Source organism: Symphalangus syndactylus, chromosome 15 (genome assembly GCF_028878055.3).
Source record: "Symphalangus syndactylus isolate Jambi chromosome 15, NHGRI_mSymSyn1-v2.1_pri, whole genome shotgun sequence".
In the NCBI taxonomy this organism is placed as follows: Eukaryota; Metazoa; Chordata; class Mammalia; order Primates; family Hylobatidae; genus Symphalangus; species Symphalangus syndactylus.
Genome location: NC_072437.2, coordinates 9,043,170 through 9,069,375, shown reverse-complemented (window position 1 = coordinate 9,069,375; position 26,206 = coordinate 9,043,170). Strand labels below are relative to the sequence as shown.

At 42.9% G+C, this 26,206-nt stretch overlaps 1 protein-coding gene across 40 annotated transcripts in view; it reads left to right on the top strand.

The window, feature by feature from the left end:
• ARHGEF7 (Rho guanine nucleotide exchange factor 7) overlaps window positions 1–26,206 on the top strand; it is a 191,196-nt gene that overhangs the window by 114,237 nt on the left and 50,753 nt on the right. For 38 of the 40 annotated variants that reach the window (XM_055244952.2, XM_063618598.1, XM_055244948.2 and 35 more), the window contains 3 exons: window positions 5,081–5,169; window positions 15,688–15,782; window positions 16,015–16,110. In XM_055244952.2, the coding sequence (XP_055100927.1) occupies window positions 5,081–5,169; window positions 15,688–15,782; window positions 16,015–16,110 (280 nt within the window). Of the gene's footprint in view, window positions 1–5,080; window positions 5,170–13,006; window positions 13,174–13,505; window positions 13,509–15,687; window positions 15,783–16,014; window positions 16,111–23,525; window positions 23,653–26,206 lie in introns of those variants that run through there. The other 2 variants (XM_055244968.2, XM_063618622.1) reach the window with 2 other exon arrangements.

Genomic DNA, 26,206 nt, shown 5'->3' with positions numbered 1-26,206 from the left:
GAGTGTCTTCCCAGAAGTGGTGAAGCACATCTGAGGCGTCCTGCACGGCACACGAGGTAAGCGTGAAGGTCTGTGCTCTCTGCTCTCTACCGGCATCCAAAAAAGAGGAGGGGGTGCTTTTATAGAATGAAAGAGACTTTAGAGGCACAACAGCCAGATGCGCTGTGCAGACTTTATTTGGTTCCTGATTCAAATAAGCTGACTTCAGAAAGCCATTGTTTTGACACACAGGAAGATCTGAATATAGACTAGGCATTAGATACTATTTAAAAATTATTAATGTCAGGTATGATAATGGTCTGAGGTTGGGGTTTTGAGTTTAAAGAAGAAAAGCTCCCTTTACTAACACTGAAGTTTTGGTGAGTGGAGATGACCTCATCTCTGAGACTTGCTGATAGTGCTTCTAGCAGAGAACAAGGCGGGAGCGGATGAGGCAGGCTCGATGCTGAGGACTGCTAACACTGTTAGGAGTATATACATGGTCATTCTCTGTGTGTTTATGTATATTTTTAAGTTTTTATCTTAAAGTCTGGGAAAAAGTAATGGCACAATTACAACATTTTCGGACAAAGATCAAGAGTATTAGCAGATTATCCCTTGAACGACTAGGAGGATGTCACCTGACAGGAGGGTGCATGTGGTTCAGGAAAGCGGCAGGCAGACACTGCTGAGCACGGGCAGACGCACACAGGCACTGACTCTGTGAACTCTGAGTGCGTGAGTAACAGCCAGCAAACCACGCACAGCGCCCCAGCGCAGAAGGTCGGAAGAGGACGTGGGACTTCGGAGTTTTTCAGGGCCATGTCTGCTGTGGTGGTTGAAGCCAGCAGTGATGATTAACTCTGGACTTTGCTGGGTTGGTGACACATCACAAAGGAAAGCGTAACCACTGAAACAGAGGGAAGCAGCTGGATGGCTTTCAGTCAAGTGGAAGAGGCAAGTGAGGACTCACAGAGAAGCGTGTTCTTAAAAAAGGCAGAAACTCCCAGCCCTGTGCTGATGGAGCTGCCTCAGAACGGGGAGGGCATTGCACCTGGCTCTCCGGACCTGGCCCTCGCCCAGCTGTGCAGCGTTCCCGTGTGTCTCGGTGGACTCTGGTTTTGCTCGGGGCTGGCTGTGCTTCCTCAGCCCAAGGAATCCAGAGCTCTTCAGTTCTGGAAAGGATCTTCTCAAGGACTACTTCCAGCTCGCTCCCTGATTTTTCCCCTGAATATCTCACTAGATGTCTTATTTTGCCCTCTGTTTTAATCCGCGTGTTGTAATCTACTTTGCGTATCTGTTTGTTTCACTGTGCTGTATTATCCATTCCTCTGCCTGTCAGTTCATTAATTCCCTCTTCACAGTGATACCTGTTCGTGGAGATTTCCATTTTAGTGACCATATTTATTTGTAGAAGTTTTGCTGCCGCTTCAGATGTTTTTAATCTTCATGGCGCCTTTTTTATTCATCATGGTTGATCCTAATTGTGTATCTCTCCTGTCATTTTAAACAACAGATTACATTACGTCTTGATTTTCCTCTTATTTCTACTTTGGGGAACCTGGTCCCTTTATACGCCACATCTGCTCACACCCTCCTGGCAGCTCAGTACCTTTTGTGGCTGATACTGTTTAATGATGGGCTTATTCCTGATGGTAGGTTCCTGTGTACCCTGGGTTGGAGAAATATTTCTACAGAGAGGAGTAACATTTGCTTCTTAGGGGTTCCCGGAGACTTTTTTGTCCCAGGCGGGTACTGGGAGTCCTGCAAGAGGAGAGCATAGGTTGGAGTGGTCCTGCTACGCAGGTGCGGGCTCTGCGTTTTGGTTTCTTCTAGGCTGTGCCCCCATCTGTGAGCAGCCTGCACAGTTCCTTGTTGTTTCTCTGGACCAGTGCACAGAAGCTTCCAGACATCTTCGCATCAGCTGTGCGGGTTACTGAGGGATCCAGTTTTATTTGCCTGGGTTGGAGCAGGTCTGTTTTCTTCCTGCATTGGGTGTAGCCCCAGCTGCTGGAGCCTGGAGGCAGGTCTGTCTCCCCTCCTCTAGTGAGAGGGTTTCCTCTTTGCTTTTGGCATGTCATCCCCTCTTTTTCTTTTACACGTCTATATTTAAATTTTCTTGTTTTCAGCATTTTTCGAGTTTATTTTAAGAAAGGGAAGACTTGCTGCCCCAGTCAGCCCCTGGAAAGGTAGCACTAAGCTACATTCTCTTGGTTCCCCACACCTCAATACCAGTGAATTTTATTAATTTTTAGCTACCAGATGGGCCCCAAAATGCTGCTTTTCTTAGGATAGTAGGGCAGTTGAGTGTTTTCTAATCCGTTTCCTGGCTGTGTGCTTTTCCGTCTGTTATGAATGGCCGTAATTTAGCCTCTCAGATTAATTTCAGTGCTGTTTTTTGGTAGAAGCTACTAGAAGGCTTCCTAGGCTGCCCGGGAGTTACCTGTGCCCCTGCTGCCCCACGCCCCTCCTGTTGTTGGCGCGTTTCTTCGGGCGTGACTGCCCCAGGAGCCTGGACAGTGGTGGGGCGAGCAAGGTGGCCTGGCTGGGGTCTGGCAGCCAGGGGCTTCCTGTCTCCCCTGCAGGGTCTCCTGACAGCAGACCTGCCTTGGGCATTTGTGGAAATTACGCTTCCTAATGGGAAGCAAGGGCACGTTGTGGGTGGCACACCTCAGCGGTGCCCTCTTGTGTTTTGGAGAACGTGATCTTGAGACCTTCCATTCAGCAGCTAGCAGAATTGGGAGCTCTTTTTGTCTAAGGGAGAAAAGGCAACCTGCCTGGACTTCATCTGATTTGTCTGGGTTTCTTCTGCCTGCTTTTTATTTTTATGTAATGTTAGTAACCTGAAGCTTTTTCTTCCGAAAACTTTTTTCTTATAGTTCTTACAGTAAATTAATTGAATTTTATTAACTGTAGTGTTGAGTTGTGAGGTATGTCTTAAGTTTAAAATAACAGAGCTGGAAAAATCATTACTTTTAAAATAATGCAGATTCAGGGTCACTGTTAGGAAGTTCACTTCACCGGCACGCATGCTGACGTGGCTTATGATCACAGTGGCTGTAATTTAGGTGTGGACAGTCTCCCCTGTAATGTTGTTTTCTGTCCTGCCTCCAAATTGTAGATTTCAAAAATGAAAAAGTGTTGTTTTTCCTCAAATGAAAATATTTCATAGTTTTTTCTTCTACAATTAAATTCTAAGCTGTAGAAAAGAGATCGAATAGGAAAGTGTCCTAGCAAGAATAGATTGGTTTTCCTCCTTGTAGCTCTTAGTGTAGAAGAGATTTGTTTCCTGTGGAGTTTTGTTTACATCCTGTGGGCAGAGAGAATTCTTGTAACTTGCAGCGGCACCTTGTTTTGTTGTTTTCAACCACCTGGAAACACAACAGTGAGACATTGAAGGAAGATTGAGGTAAACGGCTCCACAGGAGGAGGACCCAAGGTTAAGGAGCATGAGGTTGGTTTGGGGCATTCTGGGTTTCTGTTGCTAGAAGACGGTGCAGATCCTGAGGAGGCAGTTGACGTTAGGGACCTGAAGCCTTAGAGTGTTTGGGGTTGAATGCACTGTTTTGGGATATACTACCTCAGACCCCAGGACACTGAGATCGCCGATGGGGGATGCATGGGAGGAGAGGAGAGCAGAAGGCATGGACTGTAGGCAGGTGCTGCTCACACACCAGAGGGGAGGGGTGTGTTCCCGCCCAGTGAGGGGGTTCACATGGCAGGATTCTTGCAGTGGAGGTGAGCTTTGAGGGAGAATTGGTAGGGACTAAGTCCCCTAGAAAATGCTCATCAGAATTTCTTGGGGAAGAATGTGGGAAAAAACCTCTCCCTTTCCTTTGTCCCCACTAGCCCCAATTTGATACACTGCCCTGTAGCCCTGGAAAACCAGTGGTAAACAGAATCCGTAGAACAAATATTAGATATACAGAACCAACGTTAGGTCTAACGTTGATTCTATGTTCTGTACATCTATCTGCCCACCCCCTAGACCTGTTGGTAGATCTACCCCATGAAACTATGATACACACACACACACACACACACAACCATTGATAGACCCACCCCATAGAATTGTGATAGACACACCCTGTCCATCTGACCATTAATAGAAATACACACGTACCCATAAAACCATTGAGAGACAGAGGGACCCACCCCATAGAACCAATGATGGACACCATATACTGTCTGCAGAACTAATGGTAAAGACACAGACACTGTCCGTAGAACTGATAATAGACACACACACACCCCCATAGAACTATGGAGAGACAGACCCATCCGCACAGCCAGCAGTGGACACACCCACACTGTCCTTAGAACCAGTGATAGAGACCCCCTTCCCATAGAACCACTGGTAGACAGGCCCACCCCATAGAGCTGATGACGGGCATGCACGGTGCCAGGTTTTTGTTTGGCAGGTGTTTCTTCAGCACCTGTTATGCAGAGTAAATATGTGTTGAATGGATGTGGAGCGAAAGCGGTGCTGTTTTAAAACATTGGAATCCTTGCTGGAATCAGGACTGCTTTAATGTTTTCGCCTGGTGTGGAAGTGAAGACGGTGTGGATTTTTCTTGTTTTTGTCCCTGCTTGAGATGACTGTTCTTTCTCCTCCTTGTCTCCTGTGAGTGATGGTTATTTCCAGCCCTGAGCCAGGTCCTGCTTGTTTAGAGAGACTTTTCCATTCTGAGGGATCCGAATCCCTAACTTTTAGCCCTGATGTTTTAATATTGTTACGTATCTGCCAAAATGCCTTTTATTTGGGTGACACTTCGTATTTACCACACTATGGAATTGTCCTTGTAGCTAAACTGCTTTGGTTTTGGCTGACACTCGTGGAGCAGTCTCTTAGACGCCTTCGACTTGAAACTGGGAGAATAGGGTGGGGATGGGGTGCTGTGATTGGCCTTGGTGAGCAGAGCCTGAGGGACTGGGTTTCTGGGGCATTGAGGGTCACTGTGGACGGCCTTTTCCTTGGCTTGCCGTTTGGCTTGTTAATTCAGTGAGGCTGCTGGATGAGTATCCTTGGCCTGTGTGAGGGGCTGGAACTTTTGTCATCTTTAGTACTGATCAGTAAAACTATGTTACATTTGTATTTCAGAGAAGCCTGTGTCTCCCAAATCAGGAACATTGAAGAGCCCTCCCAAAGGATTTGATACGACTGCCATAAACAAAAGCTATTACAATGTGGTGAGTAATTGCAGAACGTTTTTAAACTAACCGGTTTTTGACTGTGTCTAAAGCTCAGCAATGTAGAATATAGTGTCAAGTACCTAGAATAGGAAGAAGGAAATAAAGTTCATTCATCTGCCACACAAATGTAACCACCATTAAGGTTTCGGTCTGTTTCCTTCTAATCTCTGTATTTTTGTAATTGTATGTTTTTGTTTTAATACCGTGTATATGGAAACGTCCCTTGCTCTTATCCCGTAACATAGTAATGTGCCTGTTTCCCCATGCCATTGCCGGTCTTCAAAAATGATATTTTAAAAGATGTATAATGTGATTGGAAAATTTTATATGCATTGAGTGCCATTCTGTTTGTATTCAGAGTAGACTGTAAGTACTTTAGACATAAGGGCTTCTAATTTCTTTTTTCTCCTGAATATAGTGTTTCCCAGGATGGATGTGTACGTATCACATGGCGTAGTGTTAGGGGAGCGTGTCTGAACGCTATACGTGTTAAAGACAGGTGTTTCTGGATCCTAAAACTTGCCGCTTAATATGTTCAGTATGTGATACTAAATCTGTGTAGTCTAATGCTATTAAATCAAATGTATAGTCTCATAGTACTAAATCTGTATCGTCTAAACCTTCTTTGTACCTAAGCTTATGTAGCAATTGCATGCTCTATAGAAACGGAAAATAATTTATTTCAAAGAACTTATTAAAACTTTGAACTACTCAATATGATAACAAAGTAAACCCTCTAAACATATGTATGTTTTGAATTCTGGGGAGAATGTGCATTTGTTTTGTTATTTCTTCCCCTACTCCCAATCTTTTTTATTTTCTTCGTGAGGAGGTATAAATATGAACCCATGAGACCTTTGAATTGTTGGTTTGAAACAGCAGTTGATTGGTGTTTTTGGGCAGCAATCATTTTATTGTGAGCATTTCATTTTCTGCACCTGTGTTGGGAAATGGTGAAACGTTGTGGTGAAATGGAGTCTGAACAGCTCCACCACGTGGACCTGTGCCACCGTCTTGTGCTGTGGGGCTTGCACTCTCAGCTTTCTCTTGACTGCCCACCTTCCACCTGCCCCAGCATCTTACCGTAGGACAGACTGGCCTGGGGACCCACTCACTAATAACTGTTTATTTGGCGCCAGCTCTGTGCAGCTCTGTTAAAGGCACCAGGGTGCACAGTGAACAGAATGGCGGGTGCCTCTCCCCTCGCTGAGCTCGCACTTGGGTACGGGAACACAATGGTCTTCTGTTGCCTCCATTTTTACTGCTGCTTTTTCATAATTTGACATCTCTGCACCTTCTTGTGAACAGGTCTCTTCATGCATCATGCCACTTCTCTTACCTTAGTGGCAATCTTTGACTTATTTTTCCTTGTATTTGGTCAACTCCAGATCCTTTTCTGCCTTGGACACCCTTTTCTTTGCTTCCCCTCTTTCTTCTCTTTTTTTCATTCATCTTCATTTGGCTACTTGGACTCTGCCTTCCATCTCAACTTTGTGGACTTTGAGAAGATCAGACTCCTTTTAGACTGTCGTGTGACCCACGTTCCCCGGGATGCCTGCTTTCTGTCATCTCTCCTAGTGCTCTGCATCGCCTTCATCCCTTGGCCTGTTGGGCATTTGCTTCCAGGATTTGGCTCTACTAACTCATTTGCTTTTTAGTGTGTAATTGTAGTTTATGTGTAGTTTTGTGTACATAGCTAAAAAGACAGTAGATGGGTTTTATGGGTTGTAGGAAAACTTGAGTTTTAACTCCTGGAGCTGCCCTTTCCTCTTGCATTCTTGTATAAGACATTGCTTTCCTGGGGAAGGCTTCATGTGGTGAATAACACAGCCACAATCCACAGTGAGATTCCAAAGGGTGTGTTACCTTCTGTTATGGTTCAGGTCCAGATAATTGTGTTAGAAAAAATGGTTAGCAGTGTTTAAATTGGTGCCAAGGGCATTCTTTAGTTTCTCCATTAATCTTGCTTTTATTAGGCACTTTATAAAACCAGGCAACCATGCTTTTTTAGAAATCCTGGTGGGTTTTTCTTTGCATTATATATTCTTAATACTTCTCAGATTGAAGCATGGTCAATACCTTTTTTGTTTTCCTTCTCTAACTGTCCTTTTACAGAGAGAATAGCCTGGGTAGTATAAGTGCTCTTTTCTTCAAATCAGCCAACTCTTTCATACAGAATGAAGGAAAACACCTTGACCTCAAAATCACATCCAAATTGTCTATATAAAGCTGCATTTGTAAATAGCACATGGTAAAATTACAGTTGTTATAGAAATAAACTCATAGAATTCATAGAGAATCATCTTTTGATGTAGTACTCTCATTTTACAATAGAGAAAACAAGCTGAATGCCTTGTCCAAGGTTATACATTGGTTACTGACTAAGCCAGGAATCAATTTCAGCTTTCCTTAATTTTATATTTGTAAATCGTACATAAAAATAGAGAACAGAATACAACACAGAACAAAACATGATAGATAATGTGTTAGGCATTTCCACCCCCCCTTTTGTAGTTTCATTTTCACAGAAAACTATAAAGTCTAGGTGTTTTTAACCCCACTGAGAGTTGAAAACTTACTAAAGGGTAAGACTGGTGTGGACCAATGGTGTTAAGGAAAGTTACATGAATGACTTGTCTTAACTTGGGATCAGTATAATGGGGTTGAGAGAAGAGTATTCCATGCGAAAGTACCAACATTTTGAAATTAAGAGACAATGAGACAGGTATGAATGGGATGGATATGTGTTTTCCTGCTATTGTATAATGGTTAAGATGAACACCAAAAAGACACTGGAAAGTAAAACTCGTAGTAATTTATGTCTGTTATTATGGACCATTCAGTAACTATTTCTCTCTCTTCTCCTTCTGGGACTCCTGTTGTGCAATTAGTCAAATATAGACAATATTTTTGAGCCATTGTCTTCATACCGTCCTTTAATTTTTTAAACATAGTTTCCTTTAGTTCTTTGGACATATTATAATAGCTGCTTTGAAATCTTTATCTCCTAAGTCACTATCTGTGCCCCCTAGAGACAGTTTCCATTGACCGCTTTTTTGTGTGTGTGTGTGTGTGGTCACACTTTCTTGCATGTCCTATAATTTTTTAAATTGAAAACTGGACATCTTAGACCTATTTTAGCAGCTCCGGATGCTTGAAATCCACCTCCCCTGGGATATACTGTTGCTGTTGCTGTGTCTTGCTCAGTGACTCACCTAGAGCACTTCTGTAGTTTATCTTCCCATAGTCACTGATGTCTATTTTTATTTTTTTATTCTTGTTTTTATTTTTAATTCTGTCTTTCTAGGATTCACTTTTGGGTAGCATAATTTAGTATTCAGCCAAAGATTCACCAAAGATTGTGCTTAAACACCTTTAACAGTTCAGGTATTACGGCTCACACCTGTAATCCCAACACTTTGGGAGGCCTAGTCGGGAGGATTGCTTGAGGCTAGGAGTTTGACACCAGCCTGGGCAGCATAACAAGACCATGTCTCTACAAAAAAACAAAATTACCTGGGCTTGGTGGCAAATGTCTGTAGTCTTAGCTACTTGGGAGGCTGAGGTGGGAGGACTGCTTGAGCCCTGGAGTTTGAGGCTGCAGTAAGCTATGATTTCACCACTGCACTTCCAGCCTGAGCTACAGAACAAGACTGTGTCCCTAAAAAAACAAAAAACACCTCTGACGGTGAGGTTTCACTCTTTGCCAGTGATCTGTATGGGGTTGGGGAATGCATTCAAAGAGGGGGCTGGGGAGGAGCATGACTTTTTAAAAGTTAAAGGCAATGGATGAAATGACAAAGGAAAAGATAAATCTTTTAGGCTACCTAATGAGAGTTTAATATATTCCTTGCCTCAAACAGTATAAGCCAGATCACAAGTTAATTGGAATGTTATTTGCATCAGGTATAATACAAGGTTATCCTTAGTGTCTGAAGAGCTCATTAAGACAAATACATGAAGATTAATTGATAAATGGGAAAGGATGTGAACAATTTAAAAAATGGTAAACACTAAGGCTTTGAAAAAAATAAACTCACCATAAAAATTTTAATAGCCATATTTTCTGTAATCAGTGAGCAGAGATTTAAAGAGAGAATCTTTAGTTCTAATGGTGGAAATGTAAATCCATACAGAGCTCCTCAAAAGTAATATGGCAGTTATATATAGAATTCTGAAAGTGATCAAGCTCTTTAATTTAGGGCTTTCTCTTTAATTTCTAAATTTCTTGAAATCCATTCCAGAGAATTAACCTGAAATATATTCAAAGATGCTTGTGTAAAGGCATTTTCAGAGGATTATTTGTTATAGTAATAAATTGCAAGCAACCCAAAATAAACAGTATGAGATGAACAGTACCAGAATGATTAAGCCATCAGTGGTTTGTCCATTTGTAATTGTTAAAGTGTACATGAGCCTTTAAAAATACAAAAAACATATATTTTCATGTTAAGTGCAATAACAATGTAAAATTACATAGGTGATATGATCTCATGGTATTACAAAGTTGACATAGAAGATAGAAGATGTTGTGCTAGAGAATGGTTTCTTTCCAGTGGAGGAATTTTAGCTTCCCACTAATGTAAGGGATAGTGATTATGGGGGAAGTCTTTGGCACCACAGTCCAGAATGTGTTGGAGATAGAAACAGGGGCCTCTGAGGCTAGGGAGGAAGCCAGTGTGGAACATGGCAGGCACACAGGGCCTTGGGCTTGGAGAGTGACGGGGGAAGGGAGAGGAAATCAGGATCTCTTAAATGCAGATCTTTTAATTTCAATTAGTTTTTGTGACACAGCTAGCCACTTCTCTTTCCTCTATTTTCTCATGTACGTACTGTTTGAAGTCAGTCTGTTAGCTGTATCTTAGGGTGCCCTTGTTGTGTAGGTAGTTCACCTAATTAAGATCAGGGCGCTTGATGCAGTGGAAGGTGTACAGCCTTTTTGTTGAATCGTCCATGCTGCTTAGCCTGGGTGGCCAGGAGCTTTGGCCCTGGCTTCCTGAGCCCAGTTATCTCATTTGTAAAATGAGGTTGGTAATGCTGGCCCTGACCTGGTAGTATTAAGTGGCCTGGCAATTGGCCTTAAGGCCTCCAGCAAAGTGCTGGACCTTAGAGGTTTTTGTGTTTATTAAGAAGAGTATTTAAGAGCATTGGGAACAGAAGGCATCACTGAGGCCACCATACCATTCTGTTTGTAAACTGGATCCCCATAGCTTTTGAGGGTGACCTGTGAAAGCGCGTAGCCAAGGTGGCCTGATCATATAATTAAATGAGACAGGTTTGTGACCTGATATGCCTGAGCTTGGTGGATTTGACAGTGAAAGCACACTCGTTGCGCCCATGGCATGATGACTGGCATCTTTCCTGATGGGGGTCAAAGGAAGGGGTTGGATGCCTAGACTGGAGAGAATGATGGTCTGGAGTTGCCTCTTGGGGGGATGAGGAGCACCCCGCTCCGTCATTAGAGAATGAGGTTTCTTAAGTTGCTGACTGAAAAGACACAGTCCTTATGGCCTTCCCTGCTCAGCGATATACATTACGGTTTGATTTTATAGGCTTTCTGTATTAGTCCGTTCTCACGCTGCTGTGAAGAAATACCCGAGACTGGGTAATTTATAAAGAAAAGAGGTTTAATTGACTCACAGTTCCACATGGCTGGGGAGGCTTCAGGAAACTTACAATCATGGCGGAAGGCACCTCTTCACAGAGCAGTGGGAGAGAGAATGAGTGCCAACAGGGGAAATGCCAGATGCTTATAAAATCATCAGATCTTGTGAGAACTCACCATGAGAACAGCATGGGGGAACGCGCTGCGCGCCCCTGCTCCCCTGCACCCCCCCGCCATGATTCAGTTACCTCCACCCCGTCCCACCCTTGACACATGGGGATTATTATAATTCAGGGTGAGATTTCAGTGGGACATATCACTCTCCCTGTTATTTAGTGCATTATTGTAATACTGTGAATGTAATGTAATAGGTAGCATCACTCTTTTTAATCCATAAGTGTATAAAACGGTTATGTATCCTTAGATGCCCTCACACACGTCCACGGGCCTTTCTTATGCTCCAGAGAAGCCCCACGCCTGTCTTCTCCTCCCTGCTCCTTTAGTTTCCGATGGCCTTCAGATGCCACGCTGAGGAGGAAAACCTGAGCCTCCTGGTGACAGGGTGTCCTCTGTCTCTATCCATCAGCAGTGACCCTAAACCCTGGCGTTGCTTCATCTCTTCATCTTCTGCTTTGCCCTTGGCTTTTCTCCACCTTGATGAAGATTTCTTTTAAATCTTTTGACCCCTGAAGTCTCTGCTCGGGGCCTGTAGGTGGAGATGGTTAATGATGAGGGGCCCTGAGGTATCAGGGAGGGTGTGCAGCTTGTGGGACCCCCTCTTTTCCTGGGTGGCGAGGTGCCTGCTGGCTTCTTTCACACTTGGCTCCCACTGTTTTTCATGGGATTTCCTTGCTGTATCTGGACTAAGATGATACAGACGAAGGTTGTCAGGTAGGTAGTAGTGGAAGGCTGACACAGAGAGGAGCTCAGTGTTTGGGAGAATCAAGTGACTCAGTTGCAAGAAAGGCTGTCTTGTGAAGTAATTACCTCCTGACTGAAGGAGTCATTTAAGAAGCAGCTCCAAGTAAGACTCCACATTGGGCTGGAAGGTCGAAGGGTGACTGGCTACATGCCTTCCTGCTATAAGCCAATGACTGGCACTCTTGAGTAACCATTATAACCCTGTAAAACCCCTTTTTGTGAAAAAGGGAAACAGACCGATAGACTTGTCCGGCTGCAGGCAGTCAGTGGTGGAGTGCAGCTGGGAGCCCAGGTCCACGTGGCTGCAGAGGCCAGTTCTTTACCTGTCGCCATGCTGCTGTGCCATTGGCGGTGTCTGCTTCCCCCTGTGGGCTGGAAGCTTTGCAGGAGCCATTGCCTAAAAACCTTTAACATTTAGGAGAAACGTACCCCAAGACCTGTGAATCTCCAAATTTAAAAGTAATAGAATAACATTTATTTCAAAAGATACAGTGTCATAAAAGCATTTATGTGGTCCTTCCAAACTTTTGAGAGCTAATGTTCCGAGGTATTGGTAAAGAGCAGCAGTGCTAACACACTACATTAAATCAGCAACTGTGTGGTCGGGGAGCCACTGACTGCCTCGTGTCATTGTGACCCGTAGATGAGCCAGCAGGAGCTTCTGGGATTTCTTGTCAACACTCCTTCCTCCTCCTCCTTTCCATGTAGTCAGATGTTTATTAGAGGCTACATCGTGTGGTGAACTACTGTCTTGTAATTTACTTTTTGAAAATTTACTTGAAGTGTAAATAGACTGGAATGGAGAACATTACCTGATGATCTTGTTTCTTTGTAGCAGTGGACAGGGAGGGGCTGATTAGGTAGGGTGGAGGTAGATTTTGAATAATTGTGCCACTTTTTAGTTTTTCTTCTTGGACTTACACATTAGGATTGGGTTATAGAAATATAGTTGTATGATGATAAAAATCTTTTATACAGATGAAATAAAAAATTAATGTCCTTCGTTCTCTTATGCAAATCAGTTATTTGTTTTTAAAGGCTATTGATGACATAAACATATAAAACACCTACCAAGATTGGCAGAGGAAGTTGTAACCCATTTGTAAAATCAGAAATACTAAGTACTCCTTTAATGATGCAACGAATAAAGTGTCTGTGTGTGCGAGGCGCAGCAGTGAGTCCTCTTTGTTTTGCTGTACTCTGAGGCAGGCAGTGTAGGGAATTGAGTGGCACCAGTATTTGATTGCACTTGCCTCTCCATGCCTCGTGACCCCCGGGAAGCTGGCACTGGCTGAGCTCAGTTCTCTGGGCCTTTCTTCAGCACTGTGGGTCGTAAAAGCTGCCTTTTCTCTGAAAACTGCGTGTGTCCTCTGGGTTCCCAGTGTTGGTGGGATGGAGCTGTGGCGGCCAGGCTGTGAGGTTTCATGGGGTCCTGCAGCAGCCAGAGCGTGCAGAAGACAAGGAGGGGAAGAAAGGTAAGTGGCATCCAGGGCTGCACCCCGAGGTCAGGAAGGCCAGCAACCTCCTGGCAGAGGGAGTGGGCACCCCAGCTGGAGCCAGGGAGCCAGGCCTGGCTGTGTGTTTGAGGAAAAGTTAAGTGTAACTTGCATTGTTTGGTTGGGAGTAATACAGGAATTGTGTTGAGCACCCTATTTGAAAATAGTGTTTAAGACTATTTGTTGAGTTAACCAACTTAACTATTTTAACAGATGTAGCTTTTTAGCAGAGGGCTCTTTCGAGTAGTTTTGGGTGCTTATGGGAAGCATTCATTTCTACAACCAGCGCTCAGTGCTGTGACGGACAAAAGGTCGTTGTGTTTTATTCTTCTCATATTCGTGCTGGTGATAGTTTCTAGTGGCTGCTTTCTTATCTCACATGGAACATTTTTCTGTTTGAAAATAACTATATAGGTCTTCAGGTGTGCAGTGAGCAGTATTGGTAAGTTGGTATCCAGTATTTGTAATTAAGAAGCTAAATCATATTTCCTATCTTTAACGTTGAAAAGGACTTTTCTGATACGTCTGTGACAGATCTTATTTTATTTTTTTTAGCTCAAGATCCCATTATGCCTGGCTGGCTTCCCCCGTTGTTTTGGAGGACAGGCCTGGTTTAGAGTAGCGTCTCCGGGGTGTGGTGGCTGGCATCACGGTTTGCCTCTGCTCACCAGACCTTTGACATTTGTGTTCGACAGGAATTTCATAGAAGGAAGACATTGTGGTTGTGGGGTCAGCATTTCCCACGAAAAGCCAGCTCCCTGCAGGGCCCCTCGCTCTGGCTCTCCCACGGTCGTCTCCCATGAATAGATCCCTTCAGGGATGAGCCTGAGTTCCTTGTCACCAGTGGAAGAGCCTCTGTTTCTTTTCGCCCAAGTAGTTTAGTAAGTGATTTAATCAGATTTGCATTTACTCAGGAACGACTGTACTCCTTTCTCAGAGTTTACAGTCAACAGTAGTGAACAGAATAATGACCCGGGTTGTCTTTACTAAGGCTGAAATTTAACTTGATGACTTTTTTCTTAAATGTTTAAATTTACATTTAGATTATCAAAAATTATGGGGACAAACTGAGCATGTTTAATATCTTTATTACTTCTGTACAATTTCTTTTGTATGAGTAAGTGAGAATGTATTGTTAGCTCTGGGAGACAAATAGCACATCTTGATGCATGTACTAGATGCGCAGAAAATACGTGTAATGTGATTTCCTGATTTAAAAAGCACTAGCTCTGTAACAGAGTCAGGTGAAAAAGAATGGAGGCAAGGATTCCACTTTCTTCACTTACGTCAGGTCCTTCAGGATCCTCAGTCTCATGCCAAAGAAGACAGTGTGGTGCAGTGCAATGGCAGGAGGACCTGGGGCCACTGTCTGGCTCAGCTTTTCCAGGCTGTTTGAGTTGGGAGAAGTCAGCTTCTCTAAGGAGAGGTTGTGTGTGCAGAGCACCTTGCTCGGTGCCAGGAGTGCGAGGAGCACCTGCAGTTCACATCCAGGTGCCTTCTCGTCTCGCCCTGGGCTGGGCCTTTGCTGCAGTGATGGCTGGTGGAAAGCATTCCTGCCTGGTTTCACCAGTTTTGCACTTTATATTTATCTGTCAGTTTTTAAGACTTAAATTATTTTGGCTAAATTTGCTACACTAATACAGGGTATTGGGAAACAATTTTAAGGTTAATTTATAATTATTCTGCTGTCTTTAAATGAAGTAGTAAAGATAGTTAACATTGATAAACCTGTAGTTTTTAATAAATGTGGTAATAAGGTGTCTGAGACTGTCATATTCACTAGGGAAAGTCTATAGTTCCCAGAAATTGATTTCAATTTTTAGATGCAATCTAAAGAGTAAACTGTTTTTTTTTTTTAGCTGAGATTAATATTACATATGTTAAAATACATAGATTTCAAAGGCACAGTCCAGTGAGCTTTGACAATGTATGTATCTGTTGTAACCGCTACCCAAATCAAAATACAGAACCTATTTATCACCTTGGAGACATTTACCTCATTCTCCTTTCCCTGTTGTCCAGGCCCCCATCCTACCCTTCACCTCTTCTGTGATTTCTGTCACCATAGATTAGTTTTGCCATCTCTTAGACTTAATATAAATGGAATGATGCAGGATGTCCTTTTGGGAATGGCTTCTTTTGCACCACACAGTGTTGTAGAGATTGATCTGTTTGTCCGTGCAGTTGTGATTCTTGGTGGCTTCTCCTTTTTATCTAAATAGACATGACATCTGATGATGGAATTCATGCTAGGTATACCTGTGTCAGATACAGTTGGCAGTAAGATAAAGTCAGTTGTGTGGCCTTAGTAATACTTCATTACATGGGTTTAATAGTCAATAATCGCAAAGAATGATGATACTCAACACTTTTGTATTACATAGAAGTAACAGCGTGAATTGAACAATGGCGATGAACTGTCCAAAGTGTATACATCTTAGTGTCAAATAGCAATTGAAATGTCAAATAACACTTATTCATCATTTATTATAGGTGCTACAGAATATTTTAGAAACAGAAAATGAATATTCTAAAGAACTTCAGACTGTGCTTTCAACCTACCTACGGCCATTGCAGACCAGTGAAAAGTAAGTTAGATTATAAATTGCATTAACTGTAAAATAGTCTAAACCTTAGGCTGTTCTCTTCTATTTTCAGAGAATAGAGGGTTAAATAGTGAAACAAAATTCAGTGTACCAGTTTGCCTTAGACATCAGCTATTTATTAGGTTAAGACTTCAATAGGACATTGGGATGGCAAAGGAGAAGAATATAAATAAAACTGTTTACATATGTTTACTGTTATTTTTCTTGGCTCTAGGTTAAGTTCAGCAAACATTTCATATTTAATGGGAAATCTAGAAGAAATATGTTCTTTCCAGCAAATGCTCGTACAGTCTTTAGAAGAATGCACCAAGTAAGTAAGATGCTAAAAATTTGCAACACCCAGGTTGGTATAATTGGTATTTAAAGGATTAAGCGTGAAATAATTTTAGAATTCACATTTCTAAAGATGCAAACTTAAGTTATTTTAAATCTTTTGGGTAAATCAGCTTTTATAGTAAAAGCTGTATTTTAGACTGTCTAGTTTGTATAGCAGGAATCTTCAGAGAAAGACTCGACAAGAATGGTGATTTTTAAGGTGTTCCATGGAGGAAGAGTAGGGATGAAGAGCCTCTGGGAGAGAAAGGAGAATGGCCTGACACCAGGACCACTGAGGGGACAAGTGGCTCAGCTGCTTGTGTGCCCTGAGCACTGCGCAGGGGGTCTTGAAGGCCAGGTCTTTCCAGCAGCATCCTGCAGCTTGCCTGCTGTTTCTGGCCTTCCAGAAGCAGATACAGTGCTTCTTGAAATAACATATTAGGTTGGTGCAAAAGTAATTGTGGTTTTGGACTGTGAATTTTAGATCATAACTAGGCTCAGACACATCTTTATTAATCAAGAACCATTCCAGTCAACACATTTTCGCCAGTGAGAGACAAGTTTTATTCCTGTAGCGTAAAAATCTGTGCTTCACTGAGAATGATGTTTTCCAGTTTCATCCATGTCCCTACAAAGGACATGAACTCATCATTTTTTATGGCTGCATAGTATTCCAAGGTGTATATGTGCCACATTTTCTTAATCCAGTCTATCGTTGTTGGACATTTGGGTTGGTTCCAACTCTTTGCTATTGTGAATAGTGCCGCAATAAACATACGTGTAACTGTCGCAAGGACAAAAAACCAAACACCGCATGTTCTCACTCATGGGTGGCAATTGAACAATGAGAACTCATGGACACAGGAAGGGGAACATCACACTCCGGGGACTGTTGTGGGGTTGGGGGAGGGGGGAGGGACAGCATTAGGAGATATACCTAATGGTAAATGACGAGTTAATGGGTGCAGGAAATCAACATGGCACATGGATACATATGTAACAAACCTGCACATTGTGCACATGTACCCTAAAACCTAAAGTATAATAATAATAAAAAAAAATAAAAAATAAAAATAAAAATAAAAAATAAATAAATAAGAAAAAAAAAATCTGTGCTTCAGGATTCGACAAACTCTTGGAAAGGACTTTCTGCATCCTGCTGGTTGTGGAAGTGTTTTCCCTGCAAAAAGTTGTCGAGATGCTTGAAGAAATGGTAGTTGGTTGGTGAGAGGTCAGGTGAATATGGCGAATGAGGCAAAACTTCGCAGCCCAATTTGTTCCACTTTTGAAGTGTTGGTTTTGTGACGTGTGGTCGGGCGCTGTTGTGGAGAAGAATTGGGCCCTTCCTGTTGACCAATGCTAGCTGCAGGCGTTGTAGTTTTCAAAGCATCTCATCGATTTGCTGAGCATACTTCTCAGATGTAATGGTTTTGTGGAAATTCAGAAAGTTGTAGTGGATCAGACTGGCAGCAGGCCACCAAACAGTGACCAGGACCTTTTTTTGTTGCAAGTTTGGCTTTGGGAAGTGTTTTGGAGCTTCTCGGTCCAACCACTGAGCTGGTTGTCGTTTAAGACCCACTTTTTGGCATATGTCACAATCTGATTGAGAAATGGTTCATTGTTGTGTAGAATAAGAGAAGATGACACTGCAAAATGATGATTTTTTTTGATTCTCGCTCAGCTCATGAGGCACCCACTTACTGAGCTTTTTCACCTTTTCAAATTGCTTCAAATGCTGATCGACTGTAGAATGGCGATGTTGAGTTCTTCAGCAGCTTCTTGTGTAGTTGTAAGAGGATCGGCTTCAATGATTGCTCTCAGTTGGTTGTTGTCAACTTCCGATGGCCGGCCACTACGCTCCTCATCTTCAAGGCTCTCGTCTCCTCTGCAAAACTTCTTGAACCACCACTGCACTGTATGTTCATTAGCAGTTCCTGGGCCAAATGCATTATTGATGTTGGAAATTGTCTCCACTACTTTATGACTTACTTTGAACTCAAATAAGAAAATTGCTCAAATTTGCCTTTTGTCTAACATTTCCATGGTCTAAAATAAACAGCAAGTAATAAGTCATTAGCAAAGAAACCATAAAGCGAGAAATACACATTAAAATGATGTATAACCACATTTATTGAAGAACATATTCCAATATCAAATGGGAAATTTCAACAATGCAAAAACCACAAATATGTTTGCACCAACCTGATATAACATGCTATGCTGATGAACTAGGGCTTTGAGGCTTTGTCACTTTTCCGAAATTTTCCTTTGGAGGGACGGAGGCATGTTCTGAATAATCAGCCATCAGTTTTTTCTGTGTGACTATTTTATGTTCTTTGTTTACATCAGACATTAAAGGACGTTTGTTAATTTCCTGCCAGGTGACTTAAAACAGCAGTGCACATAGAAGGTTTTAGGTTTTAGTAGTCTCCCAGGTGATGTTTCTTTACTTGCGGGTTTGATGAAGGTGACACATCTTATTTTTAAATTATCTTTGATTTTTATTCATATAACCCCCACAGAAGACCACAGTACATTATTCCCTTGGATTTCGGTTGGTCTCTGGTCTTCCCTTCAGCTTGTGTCTTTTTAGGTTTTGAACGTGGTGAGGGAGTGGCCTGCCTTCTGTGCCGCTAGTTCTTGCAGTTCATGACAGTTTACCAACCATGATGAAAATACTTCGTTCCCTTAACTTTTTAGCTGGGCTTTGAGGTTTTGTCGAGGCACTTTATACTGGACTATCGATATGGCAAGGAAAGCTGAATGCCAGAGTAACAGAATATTACTAGAAACTGTAAGTGAATATTCTATGGAACTTAAGACTGTACTTTCAGCCCGTCTGCAGGCCATTGTTTTTACTTTTATAGCATTTTTGGTTTGCATAAAGTGGCATTATTTACATGACCATGAAAGAATAGCTTGGGAATCGCTTTGATTTTCTTTTGGTGAACGAAGGTCATTTGCTAATAATTTGAAGTCTTTGTAAGAGTTCATATTGTGCTCAAGATGGAAGTAAATGCTTGCCTCCATTTTTCTCATTGGCTATAGATAATGTGGTCTAACAAATTATTACAGTACATTTTAAAAATACAGTTTGCAAGTACCTCTGTTGGGCATTATATTAGCCCTGTGAATTATTATCCTCACATTACTGATTAAAAAGCTGAAATAAAGGGCAGTAAAGTAATAGGCTTGAAGCCATGTGTTTACTAAGGCTTCAGTCCTTACGTTATCTCAGAATTTGGTATGGCTTAGGTATTATTTTGATCAAGTTTCTCAAATTTATGCTACATGTATACGAGGTGTTAGAGTTCCACGGGGGAATGGAATGTACTAGACAGAGTTTTCCTTCTCAGCTATTTCTCTTCTTTTTTATTATGAATATTCTGAAATTTTCATCATTTCCATTTTAAGACTGTTACTTTCGTCTTTTTGTCCTATATGTGAATTTCTGTACCATTTTACAGTTTACCAAATGCCATATATATATATATATATATATATATATATATATATATATATAGCAGTTTCATACTCATTCTTTTTTTTTTTTGATACAGGATATTGCTCTGTTGCCTAGGCTGGAGTGCAGTGGTGCGATTTCAGCTCATTGCAACCTCTGCCTTCTGAGTTCAGGTGATTCTCCTGCCTCAGCCTCCCAAGTAGCTGGGATTACAGGCGTGTGCCACCATGCCCGGCTAATTTTTATATTTTTAGTAGAGACGGGGTTTCACCATGTTGGTCAGGCTGGTCGTGAGCTCCTGACCTCAAATGAACCACCCGCTTCAGCCTCGCAAAGTGTTGGGATTACAGGCATGAGCAACCACGCCTGGCCTTTCATATTCATTATTTCTTTTGATTTTTTTTTTTTTCCATCTCTACACAGACTTGATTCCTAGATGTCCAGCCCCTTTCACAGCTGCCTGTTGGTTAGACCCAGGAGTTGGCAAACTGTGGGCTGGGTCAGATTCCACCTACCGCCTGTTTCTATAAACAAAGTTTCACTGGCACATGCTGTACTTTTTCATTCACCCGTTGTTAATGGCTGTGTTTGTACTACAGTGGCAGCAGTGGAGTTGTGATAGAAACTGTCTGGCGCACATACCTCAAATATTTACTCCTTGACCTTTTATAGAAAGTTGGCTGCCCCCAGGTGAGATGTGCTTTCTTCCTTGGGGCCTCGACCTGGCCCTAACCTCTCCATTCCCTGTGCGTTCTGAGGCCCACCTTTGTTTTCTCAGTATTTTTACCATGTAGGACGTCTGTCTTCCCTCTTGAAAATTGAAGTTTCTATCTGGTGTCATTTTTCTTCAGGCAGAGGAACGCTTTAGTTTTTTGTTAATTCAGGTGTGTTACTGACAGACATGATCTTGGATTTTGTTGTCTGAAAATTGCTCCCTTCGTTCCTGAAGATTTTTTTTCCCCTGGATACTGAACTCTGGGTAACAGATTTTTTGTTTCAGCATTTGAAGGATATTGCTCCACTGTCTTTTGGCCTTTGCTGTATCTGGTGATTAATCTGATGATGACCTCCATTATATTCTGATCAGCACAATTTCAGATAGTTGTTCCCCGTCCGCTTGCTAGATTTTTGCCTTTATTTTAGGTTTTTGGCATTTTGACGGTGAATATCTCGGGTGTGGTTTTCTGACTTCTCAAACTTGAAAATTTATGTCTTTCACCAAATGTAGGGAATTTACGGGCATTATTTCTTCAAATATTTTACTGCTTTACTGTTTCTATTCTGCCTTGGGGCTCCAGTTACACTCATGTAGACCTTTTGCTGGAGGTCCCGGATTTGCTTATTGCTTTCCAACCTGGTCCCTGCTCTGTTCTTCAGGTTGAATGGCCTCTGCTGTGTCCTAAGTGTTCACTGTCTGCCTCTCTACTCTCTTGTTCGTCCCTGTGTAACAAGTTTTTAGTTTGAGAATTTTTTTCAGTTCTAGAATTTGTTTCACTTAAAAAAAAAAAGTTTAGTTCTCTGCTAAGATTTTATATTCATTCACTACAAGAATATTTTTCTTTATATCCTTTAGCAATAATTAGAATAACTGCTGATTCTTTATTGTGAGGATGGGTTACGTCTTCGTGATTCTTTTTATTTCTAGTGACTTTGAATTGCATCCTGTTTACTGTGGGTTGTAGACTCTTGATCATGTTAGGTTTCCCTGAAGACTATTGATGGCTTGTTTGACAGGCAGTTAACTTGGTCAGGCTCAAATTGCCAACTCTCCCTTTGGCAGATGCTCAAATCTCAGTCCACTTATTTTAGACTCAGCTGATCTGAAGTTGGCCTTGTGCAAGTTCTTTTCTGCTGTCAGCCAGAGATTTGGGCAGAATTTAGGGACAGAATTCAGAGTCACACTCACCGTGATTTCCCCCAACTTCCCAGCTACTCTGGTTGAACCAAACCCTGTGGATTTTTGTTGGAGTTTTAGCTGTTCCACATAACAAAGTGGCTGCCATTAGCTTAATAGTTGAGAAAGCAGGAGGTGCCCTGCTCGTTCTTTTTTCCAAATGTCCATCCTTCCCCAGAATATACCTGATGTTAACTAAAAAGTGATTGAGGCAGGTCTCAATCGATAGAGGTTTATGTAGCTGCAGTTGAGGATGCGCCAGGTAACAGGAGCATTTGTGCTTTTTCCAAAGGGGGCTTTGAGAAGTTCAGTATTTAAAGGGGAAAGAGCAAGCAGGAGGGGGAAAAAGGGAGGCTGGGGAGCAGTGAGGCAGATGCTTAAACATTCTTGTGAGCCTCCGATTAGCCTCAATAAGCCTGCATTTTACATGGGAAAGAGGGAGTAGAGGAAAGTCAGTTGTGCGTTTTTCTCAGGGTTATCTCTCACGGGAAGGGTGATTTTTGCTCTTGTCCTTGTTTGTACCTATGAAGATAAGCTGGTAGTTGATGTTGCCAGGGTGAGATGCAATAGAACTTGGTTTTAGGGCTAGTTTTTACGGGGGATATATGTTCTGATAGATTTAGGGGCTCACAGGAAATCTTCTTGTGGGCACTTTGTGAGGAAGGCCATCTGGGGAGCTATGTGGCCTTCTGTAGTTGTGGGCACCTAGCATATGGATGAGACCATGACACAGGGTTGTGGAATGACAGCTGTCTGTTCGGCAACAAAAGGTAGACAGTGTTGCGCACAGTTCAGTTCCCAAGCTTCACTTTCCCCCTGGCATAGTGAGTTTGGGTCCCAAGATTCTGTTATCTTTCATGCTACTTTTGAGCACCTCTAGGTAGTCACCTTCTATATGTTTTTTAAAGTTTTGATGTTATTTGCAGGCGATTCAGTTTGATAGGAGTAACTTGGCTATAGCCAGATTTATAGAACCCATTTCCTTTTAGTTTTTCAAGTCACAGTTCTTCCTTCCATCAGCTGTGGAGGGTTCCTTGCAAGCATGCTTTGTCTAGGCTCTCAGTTCAAAACAATAGAAACTGCAGTCTGCCTTACATGCCCTTGTGCTGTTTGCTGCATTAGTAGCGGCACACTGTCGTTTGTGTTGTGAGGTTGTGATAGCTGGAACGTGCCCAGTTTGCCTAGAGCAGCTTTCTCAGGTATGCATCCATTCGGTGCTTGTGCACACACTGCTACCACGTGCGTGATGCTGGCTGGCTGCTGATAGACCCTATCCTAGTGTAGCTTATGGTCTGGTGAGGGAGACAGATAATTGAAAATTGTATAAATAGTTAGAAAGCTACAATTGCAGACCTGCTTATGAAAGAAATCATATCAGGCACCAAGAGCAAACTTCAGGGGAAGATCACTGAGCACTGAAGGGTGAATGGGAGGTAACCAGGCAAAAAAACGAGAGGTTTTTTCTCTCACCAGCACTTCTCCGATTGTCTGACACTGAGTTTCCAGTGGTTCAGTTCTATTCGGACAGTTGTCTCTCACGAGACTGCTACATTTCAAACCCAGCTGCAAATGGGGTGCCCGAGCTATTCATACTCCTACCCGACTGAATAGATTTAAGGGTTCCCATGACTCCCCTCAGGTTTGATAATTTGCTGGAATGACCCATGTAACTCAGGAGAGTGCTTGACTTCCTGGTACCAGTTTAGTATGAAGGATGCAACTCAGAACGAGATGGGTAGAAGAAAGATGTAGGGTGAGGGATGGGAGCAGGGTTTCCAGGCCCTCTAGGTGCGGCACCTCCGTGCTTTCAGCAACCCAAGATCTCTCCAAGCCCCTGGCTTTGGTGGTTTCTAATGTAGGCTCTGGTAGGTAGGCATGCATGATTGACTAGATCACTGGACATTGCTGAGTGGTGTGATCTCCAGCCCCCTTGTCCTCCCTTTAGGTTGCTGGGTGGGGCTGAAAGTTCCTCTGATCATGGTGGTCTTTGTGACATCTAGCCCCCACCCTGTAAGCTGTCTAGGGGCCGGCCCAGAGTTATCTCGTTAGCATAGGCTCAGGTATGATGGAAAGGGGTTCATGATGGGTAACAAAAGACATTTCTCTCACTCAGGAAATTCCAGGGGTTTTGGGAGCCAGGGACAGTTTATCTGATGTCACAGGAGAGAGAGCACCCTGAGGTGGGCATTGGCTGTGGCTGGAGCCTGTCAATGGAGAGGAGGGGAACAGTAGGAGCCTGGACGGGCAGGCGAGATCAGGTCCTAGAGACTTTGACTGGATCTTAGGTGACTGTCAAGAGTAGTTGCAAGCCGTTGATGGATTTGAAGCTGGCACTATCATATCATAGTTGGCACTCTTCTGTAAAAGGAACTGTATGCTCTGTGATGAGTGGTCTGGGTGGGGCGGAGGGCAGGAGGACACAGACTCCAGGAAGGAGGATATTGAATTTTGTCGAGATTCTTTTCTGTGTTGAATAAATATCCGTTACCTTAAAAGCCACTGACTTATAATCATTTGGTGGTAATTTTGTGGAGGTGTTTGTAGAAGTTACTTAGCAAGTCTGTTTTTGCTTAGGCGTTGTAGTTAGTGCTTCTGGGATCCACGGCCGGTTGTAGGCAGCGTCTTCTCCCGGAAACACTCTGAACCACTCTTTACATACACTCATGCCTGCATGCATGTATTCTCCTATTTTTTTGTTTTTCCCCCAGAATGACCCTATGCCTAGAATTCTTTTGTAGCTTAGATGACTTTTTCCAAGCATTCTTTTATCCCCAAAAGGGATCTCTCTGTCTGTGGTGGCCACTGTAGTTGATACTTCCAAAGTGGGAGGAGTACCCTGGGGCCTTGTCCTCCTGAGGTCCTTGTGTGGTCCTGGAAGGTGCAGCGGGTGATTTGCTCAGCACTGGGGCAGAAGCCTAGATGGCATTCCATAGGAAGCACTAGTTAAGATGGCATAAAAGAGTTAGTCTCATTATAAAATATCCAGAAGCTGTAGAATAGGACAGAGTGAAAAACCACCAATAAACTTTTCACCCAGATGTAATTATTGTTGATACTGCTTTCCACTTCTCTAAGCTTTGGTGTATGGTAGAACACAGGCATAATTTGGGCCAGGATTGAGGGCCTGCCTCAAGTAAGATAAGATAGTGAGTGCTCTCTCAGGAGAGCCTGCCTGTTGCATTTGGGCGGTGAGGTAACCTGATTTGACCTCAGTATGGGGCAGGTGTGAATAGCACAGGCAGAGGCTTCTCCTTCCTGCATGTCCAGTACAGAAGACATTACATGTTTCGCTGCAAATTAAATGATTGCAGATGTGAAAAGAAGTTATCCCAGAAGAGATCTCTTGAAGAATTCTAATCACTTTAATGTCATTAGGAGAGTTTTTCAAATACTTTAATGGCAGCTCATGTCTGTCTGATGGCTGCCTTACTATAAGGGGATACAGTGAACTTCCATGTACAGATCTACTATTTATATTGAATTCTTAGTGTGTTCCTGGTATTTTTCAGTTATTAACTCATTTTATCCTTTAAAGGACCCCATGAGGCAGGTGTTTAAAGATAAGAAAGCTAGGATACCAAGAGGGTGAGGGACGTGCCCAAGGTTACACAACTGGTAACTGGGGATTCAGATTTGGAGACAGGTTGTCTTCATTCGAGGTATGTATGTGAAAGGTTGATTCTGAGAGTGTCTGATTCATAGTTCCACCTCTTTCAGTTGGCAGTGCTTTTCGCAAGCCTGGCAGCTTCTCACCCCACCCTCTGCTGCCCTAAGGCAGCCCCGATGAGAGCCCCCAGCCAGTTAGGTTCCTCTCCCAGGGCCAGGCCCAGCAGCAGCTGGAGGCCAGGCCCCTTCTCCTGTTGGGGGCAGGGCCCCTGCCTCACTTTGGGAGAAGAAAGCCTTAGTGGGGAGAGATAAGATAGTGAGCGCTCTCAGGATAGCATTTGAAATGCAGTTTCCTTCAAACTATTGTTCTAAGTGTTGGAGAATTCCCTGTACTACATGATTTACCGTAGACCCTGTTACAGTATGATTTAAAGAGCCTTTGGACTAGTCTGGGAATGTGGAACAGTGGCTTGTAAAAAATTGCTTCTATGGGCAAATGAATTCTTGGAATCTAATAGTATCTTTTAAACAAGTTTTTAAAATAAAACTCATAAGTTGGGAATTTGCTTCTGGTTTATGATAGAAAGGAGGTTAAATTCTGTTGAAAATAGAACCTCAGAAGCTCTCTTATGGAACCTCCTTGTTGTACCAAATTTTATTCTTATTTATTTTGATGGTGACTCAGTGGTCTTCTAATACTTCCCCTAAAGAAATTCTAAAATACCCAGTAACTCTCCATCTCTTTGTTTAGGTGCCAGCGCATGGGCTGGCGAACAGTGGAGATAGCAGGACTTGCCCTGTTCCCGTCTCAGGTGTACAGCTCTTGAAATAGTGAGGTTGCCTGGATCATTGTACCCCAGAGTCTCCACCAAGCCTGGGACTACCACACTAAGCTTGTCGTGTGTAACTGTTGCTTGGGGCAGCCGCGACCGTTTCACCATTCCTGCTTGAGTGTTCTGGGCGCTTTCCCCACCTCGGGTCCCCAGCCTCCCCCAATCCATATACTTCATGCTGCTTTGGCCCCTCTGGTGATGTTCAGGGCCACCTGATGACCTCTCACAACCCAGTTATCACAGTTAAAATGTCTCAGAGCATCTTGGCTCTGCTCCATGCCACCATGTGATACAT